Consider the following 14,804-nt stretch of genomic DNA (forward strand, 5'->3'; position numbering starts at 1 on the left):
TATATTACCATTATTAAATCTTGTGGGTTCTCATCTTAAGAAAGCAAAGAAACTGAAATGTCTAATGTAATGAACGAGCACCATGGTAGATTAAAACCTTGTAAATTTTAGGATTTGATCTCACTTAGTTGGCACACAAGTGTAGCACCCCCATTAATCCCTAAAAATGAGCATTAAAAATGAAATAATTGAGAAAGATCTAATAATTTAATGTGTCTCCCTCTATGATAGTATTTGGAGATAACATAAATGGATAAGGATCGATAAATAAGTGCATAATTAATATTCAACAACCTATGTGTTTTCTCTCGAGCTAGCAACTTAACGGATAGGCCTTTAGGTGAGGATCAATGAACGTTCATGAATAAGAACCAACGGCTTATATGCTTCTCACTGGGCTAGCAACCATGGTGAAAACATCCATGGGTGAGGTTTAATCTATATTCAAATGCAAATGCTCAATTCATACATTCACCCATTTGTCCATGAGGTTAGATTTTAACATTTACAAATTTTTGGGTTACAGTGATAGAAAAATATTTATGGTTCTATCTTTGCTTTGACATATATGAAACAAAATAGGTGGATCTGATTCTAGATGTGAAACCCTTAGACTGAATGTTAATTTAAACTTAAACGCTAAACATGAGTAGAGGTCAGAATTGTCGATGGTTAGGTTTAAGTGGATAGCAATACCGGTAAGTGCGGTTTTTGTGTTATATATAATTAATTAAGTAACCAAAATGTTTTGGAAGCCAATTTCCGGTTATGATTCCTTTGCAAATTGTTTTTTCGGGACGAAAAATGTTAAGTGTAGGGATGTGATGAGGGGGTGTTGGATATGACTAATTGATAATAATATTGCATCGTTAGTTTAAATAGTTGTTAAAATACAATTACATTTGAGTTGTTTTTATATTTTATACTAGGATAGAGCCCGCGTTATATACGGGTTATTAAAAGTAAAATAAAAAATTTTAATTTAATAATATACATAGTAACATATCTTATGGATTCATAAGACATAAATAATTTACTAAAATACATAGATTATTAGCAAGAATAATTTGCATTTGCATTTTAAAAGTAATAAAATGAAAGGTTGTGAATTTATACCAATTAAGTAAAAGAGAAGACTAACATCAATTAATCCTAGTTGAGTTGGTAAGACATAAACATTTTAAAAGTAAGGTATTGAGTTCAATTCCCACCAACAACATATTTTTCATTTTATCTTTCATAAAGGAAAAATCGTAAAAATGAAAACTTGTATACTTGAAGCCTATGTAGAGGGTCCAATTGAATAACAAGTGAAAAAATTATGTTGCTTTAATATATAGGTAGATGTAACGAGTTTGCTACAAATTCTTAAGTGATTTTTCAAAGTCAGATGGTGAAGTTACGATGTACTAAATGGAAGTTAGCCTCATAAAAAAATAACGAAGACATATTGCAAATCTTCATGTGGAAGTTCTAGAGTTTAGTTCTAAATCAAGTGGGCTTTATTTAAAGGTTTATTGGATTTTAATAATCTCTATTATCTGGTATTTGCTGGTAATAATTTCTTTTCATTTTATTACCACTGACGGTTCTAAATTTAAAAAAGTTGGCCCCAATGGTCCCCGGTTAAAAATGACTTAACGACGTTATACTTTTTCCCGAATTTCAAACTAATGCTTTAGGGCTTTTGATCGGAAGAAGGATACGAGTCGATTGATGTAAAACTTTTTTTGAAACGGTGCTCAAAAACGACGAAATAATACCTCAATTCGAGTGTTTGAACTTATAATTAACAAAAATCAAGTCGTCTGGATCACCATTTTGAGCTAAGTTTTATATCAATCGACTCGTATCCTCCTTCCGACCAAAAGCTCTTAAACATTAGTTTGAAATTCGGAAAAAGGTATAACGCCGTTAAGTTATTTTTAACAAGGGACCATTGGGGGTCAACTTTTTTAAACTTGGCACCGCCAGTAGTGATAAAATGAATAGAGATTATTATTAGCCAATACCGGTTAATAGAGATTATTAAAATCCAATAAAGTTTATTTAAATAAGCATTATATTAGTTAGTTATAATGGGGTGTATTGAGTCAACAATATGTTATATGTTGAGATTTAAAGTTAATAAAAAGGAAAAAAGAAAAGGGAGTTGAGGCCCACTGGTGATGGGATTTAAGACGTGATGATCCTAGGTTTTTATGGGAGTTCGTGAACAGCGATAACCAGCAGTGCAAGAGAAAAAAAAAAACTATGGTTATCCACACAGACTAATCCACACACCTTTTAACATGGGGTTTCATACGATCGTATAGCCTCTATACGATCGTATATAGGGTGTGTAGATAACCAAAGGGTGTACGAATATCACATCCCAAAAAAAATGCATCAGCCTTGGCTGTTGTGCATGTGAAGCAAGAAGAAATAATGATGAAGGTGCAAGGCTAGTCCGCTCGTTATCTACTTAGGGTGAATGGTTCATATAGGTTAAGTACTTAATTTTGTTTGTTTATGTATTGGATTAGTTTATGTGATGAAAAACATGTAACAGATTGAAGTATTAGTTAGTTAAACAATTTGTTGGTGTGTTGGAGTTCTTTCTTTACAACTATGTTTGGTTGATGACAAAACATAGAAGCAGGTTGGTTGACTAAAGGGGATTGACTTGACACCAGTAGACTAGGTAATTCAATTGTATAGGCTTGATGACAAAAGCCTGTCTCAATAGCTACTTTAACTAATTTCCAGAACTATGTTTATATGGTTCCCAATTAATTAACTAAGTTTTGTATAAAACTTAGAACCTGAAACCCAGAGTTGATCTGTTTCCTCTAATTGTTTTGCTTATAAAATTTATATTTCACAATAGAAAAAATTAGTTTTCAATTCTTAGGTTAATTTTAATTTAGTTTAAATAATCAAACGAAAAAGTGTAATGCTGACTATATGCTCCTCGTGCATACGATACCTTGCTTACTATATCTAGATAGGTTAATTGGGTTTTTGAATGACTAAAACAACCATCATCACATTTGAATATTCAATTTCAATTAAAACAAATATTTATAAACGTATTAATTTTCATTTTTCACCTTGTGTTGTATACGGTTTATAAAACTAGTACTAGATATATGCAATCTGTTAAATATATGTGTGTAGTATACGGGTTCTAAAACTAGTATTAAATATATGCAATCTGTTAAATATATGTTAGTACCTGATTTATGTTCTAAATTTTGCACAATTTGGTTTGTCTTATTTAACATTCTTTTGTCCCCACCTAAGGATATGTGTTATCATCGCGCCTCTGGCATGAGTTGGTCGCCGGACCAGCAATGGGCGTCATGAACAACCATAACATGCAGGCTCGATCGATGGCATGGGGCGGTGCCCGAATGTTTGGCTATGGGGCGGATGGGAAAGACGATGGAAAAAGAAAGAATTAATAGTGAAGAAGAAAAAGATAGTTGGGGAATGTTTGACTTAACCAAGTAATCTCATCTATTAGATATTCCTCTTTATATTACAATCGTTGATATTGAAAAAGGAAAACAAAGTAAATGCATGTATCGTTTTAGGTATTAAAGCAAAAAAAAGTAAATATTAAATAACTAGATTTTATCTCCCGTATTACGTTGGTTGTCTTATATTATTCGTTTTTTAATATTTATATATATATTTGGATTTTAATTGTATTTATTGTAAGAAAGTTAATAATTAATATACTTGAGGTTTGATGATAAAATGGGTTCAGAAATAAATGATATGTTATAATCCGGTTTAAAATCTATATGGGTTTGGTGATATCCATTATCCGTTTATTTTCTTTATTATAAAATTGTTTCTTAATTATAAATAATATCTTTTTTAAATAAAATAGGATATTAATTTTTAGTATATCCCTATTTTATAGGATTTTCATATCAAATATTTGATGAGATTAATTTTTAATATAATGAGATGTTATAACCCGTTTAAGAGCTATCTGAGTTTGGTGAGACATTCACCCGTGAATTCGGGTCAAATGCGTGAGAAGCCTTCATTTACAAATAAAGCTATCTGATGACTTGAGAAAATGGTTGTTTTAAATTTTTCGATTTTTAATATTTATTTTTTGGATTTTAAAGCAATCTGATGGCTTGAGTGAATGGTTGTTTTACATTTTTTGTTTTTTAATTTTTTTTTTGGATTTTAATTTTTTTTATTGTAAGAAAGTTAATAATATACTTAGGGTTTGATGATGAAAATGTTTCATAAATAATTGATATGTTATAACCCGTTTAAAAGCTATCTAGATTTTGTGACCCATGACCTGCTTATGTTTTTTACTGTAAAATTGTTTATTAATTATAAATAATATATTTTTCTTTTTAAATTCGATATTAAATTTTAGTATATACCTATTTTATATTGGTAAGATTAATTTTTAATTTAATGAGATGTTATAACCCGTTTAAGAGCTATCTAGTTTTGGTAAGACCCATACCCATGAATTTGGGTTAAATCAATGAGAGACCTCCATTTAAAAATCAAGCAATCTGGTGGCTTCCATAAAAGGAGAGAGCGACCAAATCGCGACACGTAGGATTTTAGGGTTTTCTTTTATATATTATAGATATGATAATAATAGTTGAAAAAAAAAATTATCGTTTCAATATGAAAAAAATAGAAAAATAAAAATAAGAATAATAATTTTAAACACTATTTAACCCCCCATGTTTTATAAATCAAACCCCACCACTTCAAAATATTATTTTTCTTTTCTATTCCTTATCTTCATACATTATAAAATTATGGATCAACTTGGTTATTACCGACCCATGTTTAAGTTTGACACATACGAACAATACGGGGTTGAAGGTTGGGATTTACCCAATTCACAAATGGGTATCCGAAAGACAAACCCCACTACAACTGTTACTTCCTATTTAACCGTGACCCGAACCCGAACCCACTGTGAACCCGAACCACAACCAAAATAGCTCTCACACAAGAATAAACAAGCTGGTGAGTCATCAGAACCCCTACAACGAAGCGCTAAGCGTTGGACGATCCATGAAAAATGTGCGTTAGTGCGAGCTTGGGTTGACGTATCAGAAGATCAACGTGTCAATAAGTTTTTCGTATTTATTTAAACTAGTCATTTTAAAAAAAGTTTTAAAAAAATAAAATAATTCATTTTTTTGTTAATTTATTATTATTATTATTATTGTGTAGGAAACAACCAAACTAAAACAATATTTTGGAGTCGGATTTGGGTGTTGTTTTGGAAGAGTGTGGGGAATGAAGATCGTACCTCTACCATGATTTTGGTTAATTGGGATAAAATCCGCCGAAAATTCGATTTGTTTGCAATCTTTATAATAAAAATTAGCTGAAGCGAAGGACGGAGAAAGTGGCTTTGATGTTTACGACTGTACTATGGGCGGGTATTATCAAGAGATGAAAGTCGTGTTTCCTAATGAAATGGGCTTGGATTCAGAGGAGGATGCGAATTATTAGTTATATATATATATATTGTAATTTATCACTATTTTGTCTTTATGTGGAGACACTGGTAAAATTGAATGCAACTCCTGTCTCCGGTAATTTATCATTGAACTTCCACTACAACCGTAACCGTCTCTCTCCTTTCAGTGACTTCAATTGCAATCAATATCTAATTACTTCAACTGAATCGTTTCATCTTCATCACAATTTATCAATATATTGTATTTAGTTATTTATGTGTTGTTTTATAAAAATATAATTCTATACACAGTTCATATGCTTCTTGAAGAGATTATTTGTGTAATTTTTCATCATTATTTAGGAAATTGGAGGAAGGAAGCTGGAGCACTGAAGGGAATGAAAAGGTATTACTTGGTTGCACTTTTTGTTGATAAAATATGTATATGACCTTCTTAAGTGAAAGGTTTTGTTAAAGAAATTGTGATTACATTGTTCATCTATGGCAGTGAGTTATTTTGCATTTTGTGTTAAAATGAACAACAAAATAACTCACTGCCATGGATAAACAAAACCTTCTTAAGTGAAAGGTAAACAAAGACCTTCTTAAGTGAAAGGTTTTGATAATATTTTTGTTAAAGAAATTGTGAGTTATTTTGCATTTTGTGTTAAAATGAACAAATTGTCTTTTCCTATATTCATTATCCTGATTGTAACTTAAATGGTAGCTTAACAGATGTTTTTTTAAATGTAAAACTCTAATGAATTTTATTTCAACCATTTGGAATCATTTCTATGATAGTGAATTTACACCCATTTGGGTTGTGTTTTAATCTTCTACAATCATTTATGGGATAGGCTACCGACTCAAGCTGGTCAAACGTGGTCAAGCGTGTATTTTTTAATTGTCAATTTTTTTTTCAAAGTATATGAAGGGTAACACCAGAAAATTTGATGTACATTTTGGAACTCTTTTGCTTGACTTGATTTAATAAGTGACAGAAATTTTCAAATGCTCATTGATTCTTGCTCGGAAGGTTAATTGAAATTGTTATGGATTATGCATAATTTTTGTTTGTAATGTTCAACTGCAGCTGTTGATTAAAAGAATTACCGATAACGCTGGGATCCTTATTTTTCCATGTTTTGCTTGATCTAAGCAAGCTGTTTTTGGTAATAATATTTGAAAGCTACCTTACTCATTCATATTATGATTATTTCTTTGAAATAATTTTTTGTTCTATTTTGCGGCCACTTCCATTTACTTGGCTGACCATCTTTCTGCACAACAATATTATATCGGGAACAGTTGAACTGCAAGCATCTTGTGGTAATCAATGAAGACGTACGTCTTTGCCCGGGTCTGGCGTCAGGTTGTCAAAGATTATGGTAATGCAGTTGAAATTGCAACTAAAGATAAGGTACATCATGACTTTTGAGTCACCTATTATTGCTGACTTTTTCTCTGCATGCTTTTTGTTTAACTTTGCTTTAGTATAACTGAAAAAACGAACTTTTATGAAGTTCATCAAAGTTTTAAACCCTATCACAACACGCAAGTCTATCCCGCTATGTTGGTTCTACATGTATCAAAGCCCAAAAATGAAATGATTACATAAAACAAACTTTTTATGAATTCTTGCCAATTTTTTAAAAATTATTGTGTTTGAATACCTTACTGTCAAACCCAACCCATTGAACAATTTTATTAAGCACATTCAGAAATTATCACACAGGAGAATAAGGCCAACGACCAGACTAAAGTGGCTTAGGAAGCCATCTCATTTTTGTTAAATCATGGAAAATTGCTACATTATTCATTTATGCATATTTAATAGTTAATACATTTGGTTGTTTTAGTTTTAATCACATGCAAAACCGAATACATACCCCTATCTGAAGCTTTTATGTACTTGACCCATTAAAGATATAACACAAGCTGCAGTACCCATTTTATAAAAATGGGTTGAAAATAGTGATATTGACTGTTTCTTTCCTTCAATTTTTGTATATTTGTGGAAGCCTTCAAAATTGGAGTTTGAGAGCAAGGATATGACTGACTATTACTTGACGCATTACATGAAACTCCCTGCTAGGACAAGGACTGGCCTTGTGAATGGTGATACGAATTTGACTGTGAAGTGTCAAAAAATCTTAACAGTTAGTTTGGGCTTGGGCCGATGAATAATACAGGTTGTATTGGATACATGTATTTTAAGTCTTTGTATTTTAGAAAATGTATAGGTAGTAAACCCCATACGGTAACAAACAGAGTTGCTGCTTGACCGCGGGCTCTCTGTTTATCTTACTCGTATATGTGATTTTTTTTAAGTTATGTTTTGTTTCCTGTTATTGTTTTCTACTTTCGTTCTATCTTTGATTTAAAAATTAATGAAACTTTAACCTTTTTAATTTTAAAAGTATTTAATGACTTTAATTATATTTGTTAATATATAAATAGTAGAAAACAATAATTAAATACTGATTATATAATCACCAATGAAGCCCTAATCAAGCCCTTTCATCACATCCTTTTTTGTGTAATACTGGGTAAGAAAAAAGTGTGCTTACATGTCGTCTACATGGCGGTACTTTTTTCTCATTAAAGCTCTCCAACCAAATCCCATAACATATAGCCCTAAATAAAGAGTTTATAATTTATTCTTTTTTTTTAATATGAATAGTTTAAGTTTAGTGCATGATCAATGATAAGATTTTTTAGCTTTATTTAATGGATAAATGTGAATCAATAGGGTCATTTCAATCATTAAAGTGGTTGTTGTATTCCCGTATTATGGGGTTGTTTTAAGTTTTCTAATATTTTTTTTTTTTGTATTTTAATTTTCTTTATTATTAAAAAGTTAATAATATACTTAGATCATGTTCGTTTTAAGGATTTGGAGGGAATTTTAAGAATGGAATTTTAAATCCCATGAATTGATATGTTCGTTTCATTAAATGAAAGAATGAGAATGAAAACTAAATCCTATCAAATCCCATATTTCATGGGATTTTAAAATCCTACCTTTTTTATAAGGATTGTTATGGAAAGTAAAAACCCCTCCAGAAATAATTCAAAAAAATTGATAAAAAAATCATAACTCAAAAACGAAAAATGTAAAAAAACTAAAACGTTTCCGCCGTTTCCCTCGTTCTCCAAAAAAAAACCCGAATGAAGAAGATTCCAATTCCAATACATATTAACTAACCAAACACATGATAGGGATTCTCAAACATTCAATTCCAATTCCAATTCCAATTCTAAATCCTTTAAAAAGAGTCCGTGAAATGAACACGCCCTTAGGGTTTAATGATAAATGGGTTTCACAAATAAATGATATGTTATAACCCCGTTTAAAAGCTATCTAGATTTGGTGATCCACGGCCCGTTTTTTTTACTAATAAAATTGTTTTTTAATTATAAATAATATTTTTTTAAAACGTATATTAACTTTTAGTATATCTCTATTTTATAGGATTTTCATATCAAATATTTGGTAAGTTTAATTTTTTAATTTAATGAGATAAGAACTATTTGGGTTTGGTGAGACCCATACCCATGAATTCAGGTCAAATGCATGGGAAGCATCCATTTACAAATAAAGCAATCTGGTGGCTTGAGAGAATTTAGGAAGCAACCAGAGAGCTTTGAAATGTTCATTCATATATATTATAGATAAGTTAATAGTATACTTAGGATTTGATGATTAAAGGGTTTCAAAAATAAATAAAATGTTATAATCCGGTTTAAAAACTATCTGGGTTTGGCAAGGCCTATGACCCGCTTTTTTTTTTTACGAAAAAATTGTTTCTTAATAATAATGTCTTTTTAAAAAAAAATCGTATATTAATTATTTTTAGTATATCCCTATTTTATAGGATTTTCATATCAAATATTTGGTGAGATTAATTTTTAATTTAATGAGATGTTATAACCCGTTTAAGGGCTATCTAGGTTTGATGAGATCCATACCCGTGAATTCGGGTTAAATGCATGAGAAGTATCCATTTACAAATAAAACAATCTGGTGGCTTAAGAAAATTTAGGAAGCTTTTGTTTATATATATAGGTAAGATATAAGGTTATGGGGTATACTCTAAATTCAACATAAATTAAAATGACATAACACTTTAAAGATGAATTAAACAACTCCTTACTTGTGTTATATATTTGTTAAAAATGGGGTCATAGATTATGTTTTTCACGGGTTAAAAGGCAAAGAACAATGTACTAAATTAACAATTAATAGGGGTGAGAAGGATTAAATTATTTTCTGTGTGTGATAAAGTAAAAGAGAGAAAAATAAGTGATATGGTATTAAAAAGAGTTAAGAGCATTCTCAGCCCATTCCTTTAAAATATGTGAGGGAGATTTGTAAATTATATGGTATGGTTATGAATGGTTGTGAGTATAGGAGAGAAAAAATGTTATAGGGGAAAGTTAAATTTGGGAATTCACTTTTCATACCGTATAATTTTTTAATATTTTCTAAAAGTGGTTGTGAGTTGAGGAAAGAGAAAAGATAATGATAAAGGTATAAAAAGTATTATTTAATTAAACAGGAAATAAAAAAACAGTTATTTTTAATGTAATTATATGATATATATATATAGGGTAAGAAATGAGTTGGGATTTAAGAGTGCTCTCAGAGGGGGTAAAGTAGCCCATGACCTAACAATGTGAAAAAAGGTTTATGAGAGGACAAGTCAAAACTATGTTTTGATCAAACTTTGGAACTATTGATTTGAGAATTGAGATGTTTTTTTATATGAGGTTTCATGTGTGATACTTCTATAGTCTTGGCTTTAATCACAATTGTTTTGGTGTGTTTTTTTTGTTTTTGTTTTTTTTAATGTGAACCATTTAACAAACATGATAAGTGGTTATTATTTGTTAACTTATCATTAATTTTTTAAGTTTTCTTATTTTAATCACAGTTGTGTCCTCTCTTTATTGTGACCACTGAACAAACATGATAAGTTGTTAAGTTTTTCCTTTTTTTTAAAACCTCACAACACCCTCACCCCCACCCATATATATATATATAGTCAGAATATAATAAAAACTTACTTTAGTTGAGAAAATTCTAAAAATCTATTTATAACCACATGTTTTTGTTAAAAGTTTAAATCTTGTGGTACAGTTAAATATAATAAAAAAATGTAAAGGTAAAAACAATTTTTCCCTCTTCTGAAAATATATGTAAAAGTTAGTAAAAAATGTAAAAAAAGTAGCAAAATATTTTTTTTTTATTTTTTGATGTTTTGTAATAAATATAAAAACATATATTATATATGTAAAAAAAACGATGTTACATAGGGTTTTCATGGGTTTCTCAACTAAAATGGGTTTTCATTCTATATATGTACACACCCGGTGTGTGTAAATTGTAATTGTAAAATTAAACTAAAACGTGGTAAAGAAACAAACTTGATCTTGGTATGGTTCTGGAATACGATAGTTGTGACTATGTAGTTGTTTTCGTGACCATTCCTTGATACCTGTCATGATTTTACGCCATAGAAGTAAGTTACATGTTTTCATTTATAGGGTTTGAAATTAATAAAAAGTTATTATCATGTTTCTAAATGTAAGTTTTACCACCTATTCCAATTTGGATTCGGAACCAAAAAAACATGGGGTGGTGTTCCCATTGGCACCACACCAAAATGAAATTTACATATGCTTATGACGAATTTAAAGTGTGTGAATTAAGGCCGGCTCTAGTTATTAAAAAAAAAAAAAATTGGGCCGAAGGCGAAAAATACTTTTGGCCTTAAAAGAAAATAATTGTGGCACATGTCGCTTTGTGGTTAAGCCTCACAATTATTTTCCCTCATAAACTAAGATCTTAATTAATCTAATATCCGCCATAAATAAATGATTATTATTCACTTTACTTTTACATTCTATTTATATTATATCCGTACATTTTAATTAGTAAAAATAAATATTAACATATTATGTTCCTATAATTTTCAAAATATACTTATTGAAATCCAAAAATCAACAAAAAACCCATGTTTGTTAAAGATTGTAACAATATAATTTCAAATGTTATCGTTAACATATTATTCTATGTATATTGTTGAATATTGTAAAAAAAAACATAACTCGGATATGTTTTCATTTACAAAGCGATTTTTTTAATCATTAAATTATAAATATACGCTTAAAATTCAATCCATTTTTTTAAAATAAATCCATTTAACAATTACTATTCTTATGACTATTTTGTAAATTGTTCTATAAATTTATAAATTATAAATATATGTTTTAAATCTATCCATTTATTTTTTGGTTAATTTAGTAAACTATATATATTTTACAAAGCGAATTTTTTAATCACTAAATTATAAATATATGCTTAAAATCCGATCCAGTTTTCGGTTGTTTTATTATCAAGGATTTTTTTTTTGGAAAATTAAATTTGATTGTAATAGATCAAAAGTTGGTAAATAGATTGTTTGGTACAAGTTAACTAATCTGGCTCAAAATTTGTTACGGGTCAAAAATGGGCAATTTGGGTATTTTTAAAAGTTTGAGAATGCAAATAAATTTGTGGTCAATTTGTTACGGGTTCAAAATATTGACTCGAAATTGTCAAACTAAGAAAGTTAGAATTTTAAACATGACTTGGATTTCAAATTTATTTTCAATGGCATTTTTGAAAATAATCAAAAGATTCAGGATTTGACAAATGGACTATTTTCCCCTCGACTATACAAAATTATGTTCAAATGAGCAAAATATTCACAAAATTGAATGGGTTAACATGTTATTTTTTATGTTGTCATTATGAGAAAATCGAGAAGCTCCCTCAAACTTATCAAAATTCTTTTTAAGTGTAGCACATATAAGCATGGTTCTTGAAGAACATACGTTGTTACGATTTAGCGTTCTCATTTCCTTCTATGGGTGGTAAATTGATTAACTTATCAATAAATGTAACGCTCCATCTATATTTAGGCTGAGTGATCATAACTACTTTTGTATGAGAAGTAATCTTCTCGAAATTAGTTTATAACCGAAATTCTTTCAAGAATATATATATATATATATATATATATATATATATATATATATATATATATATATATGATACTGAGAATGAAATTTTCAATAGGAGCGTTCTCGAGTATGTTTTTCCATATACCTTTTTTTATTGAGTTCATTTAAAAAAATCACTTTGTGATATGAATAAAATCAATTTATGTACACATATTATAGATACAATCATAGATGTAATACATTTTTTCATATATATTATGTAATTATTTGTTTTACTTGTAACTTTATTACTTAGATTATTCCGTGTGTTACACAGGCTCTAAAACTAGTGTGTATATATATATATAGGGAGAGGATCAAGAGAAAACTCACCTTTAGAGAGAAAACCAAAAAACTCCTAAAGAATTATTTTTAATTAAAAATAAAAAAATATTTTCAAAATTATGTTTTAGCCATTATTCTTATATTTCACTCGAAAAATATATATAAAAAAACCCGCTGTAATGCACATACGTATTACTGTGCGATACCGTTGTATTACACATGTGTATGTTTGAGTTTAATAGTGTTTTATTGCATATATTCAATATTTGTGTATTGTATATGTGTAGTAGTGTTGTATTATATGAAAAATAATAATAATAAAATAAAAGTCGACGTGGTGCATATGTGCATTAATGTTGTATTACACATACGTACTAATGTGTATTCGATGTGTGTATTAGTCTTATATTGCATATATACAATAGTGTGTATCAAATATGTGCAATAGTGTTGTATTCTATGCAATACAAACACTTTTGCATATATGCAATGCACACTATTACACATGCGCGCTATACAGACGAGGTTACCGACAAGTTCTTTTTTTTTGAACCAATAACAACATATAAGAATAATAGAAAAAAAAACTTAAAAAATTTTTTTTTTAAAAAGTTAAAAATAGTTTTTTAGAAGTTTTTAAGTTTTCTCTTTAAGAGCAGTTTTCACTAGAACCCACCCCTATATATATATATATATATATAAGGGAGATTTTAAATAAGAACCCCTTTGAGTTTTAAGAACTCAGTGTAACGATTTTTTTTTTGAATATTTTTTTACATGTGCATAATATATATAGGTTACATACACGTAAAAAAATTATTGAATTTTTTACGCACCGAGTCGACTTTTTACACATGTGTAACGGATGTAAAAGTTTGTGTAACCACTTACATCTTTATTCTCTCTCATACTTTGACCTTTTTGCCAGATTTAATCTCAACCACATATTCCAATCCATTTAATTAAATGTGTAGCCTAAATGAAGTTCTTATAACTCAACATGGTTCTCAAAAAATCTCTTCCCTATATATATATATGGTTATGTAATGATACCTATCTTATATATATTTATATTATTTTATATCAAAATAGTAGGTAAATGAGCAATAAGTTACGTCATTAACCCTTATTATTTGTATGAACATACCAGGAACGTCATCGGCAACTCGAGGTTCAGTATTGTGACCATTACAAACCACCACAGCATCAAAAACCCCCTCCTCTGAACGATCCTCCATAGTCCGCCACTCCACAACAAACTGATCATGATCCCCGGACTCCTCAACTCGCACCACCTCCGACTTAAATTGAATCACCTTAGTAACTCCAAACTCATTAGCAAAATCCTGCAAAAACTTTAAAACCTCTACATGACCAGGAAATAACCTGGGATCACCGTATGACTTGTCTTCAAACTTAAAATCCGAGTAGCCCATCAGTGGCCGAGGAAGATTTGTTCGGAGAGATGCGTATATGCTGCTGTGAACAATGGATCTGTTGGGGTCAAGGTCAAGACAGTGGCCATCTTCGACTCGGTCATCGTAGACCCAGGTTCCACCAACTTGGTCTAATTTTTCAAAGACGGTGACTTGATGGTTCTCTCGGAGAAGCTCTCGGGCGGCGACTAGGCCGGAGACCCCGGCTCCGATTACAGCCACCTTTAGAGAATTTGCCATGGGTTGGTGGGTGCCAAATGTTTTGTTGGTCGATAGTTGTCCAGATTCATTACTGTCACACCCGGCCCTGAGCGGCGGAAACAGCCGGGCGCGCACGAGTGGGGATTGATAATTAAGCACGGGCCATTGCAAAACATTCAAAGATTTTTATTGCGCATGAGAAGTTTATTACAAACACATTACATTGTTCAAAGATTACAAAAAGAAACATCCAAGTATAAAACTGAAGATTTCCTCGCCATATCCCCTTGCGCGGCGGGTAACCGTGCGCATCGAGGGGATAAAACCAAAATCTTCCAAAAAGCTTGTTTTAGATGTTCAGCGTGTGGTGCTCTAAGTGTGAC

The 14,804-nt window shown here is 30.1% G+C and overlaps 1 protein-coding gene across 1 annotated transcript in view; it reads right to left on the bottom strand.

The window, feature by feature from the left end:
* The window catches only part of LOC143598209 (flavin-containing monooxygenase FMO GS-OX5-like), a 30,864-nt gene extending 16,359 nt beyond the window's left edge, over window positions 1–14,505 (bottom strand). The window contains exons 1-2 of the mRNA XM_077076489.1: window positions 13,932–14,505; window positions 10,880–10,950 (exon numbers count right to left, since the gene is read on the bottom strand). Of these exons, the coding sequence (XP_076932604.1) occupies window positions 10,880–10,950; window positions 13,932–14,460 (600 nt within the window). The 5' untranslated portion in view covers window positions 14,461–14,505. The remainder of the gene's footprint in view (window positions 1–10,879; window positions 10,951–13,931) is intronic.
* Window positions 14,506–14,804: the final 299 nt, after the last annotated feature.

Source organism: Bidens hawaiensis, unplaced genomic scaffold (assembly GCF_021521415.1).
Source record: "Bidens hawaiensis isolate Kalapana, Puna unplaced genomic scaffold, B.hawaiensis_p1.1 tig00049800_1, whole genome shotgun sequence".
Lineage (NCBI taxonomy): Eukaryota > Viridiplantae > Streptophyta > Magnoliopsida > Asterales > Asteraceae > Bidens > Bidens hawaiensis.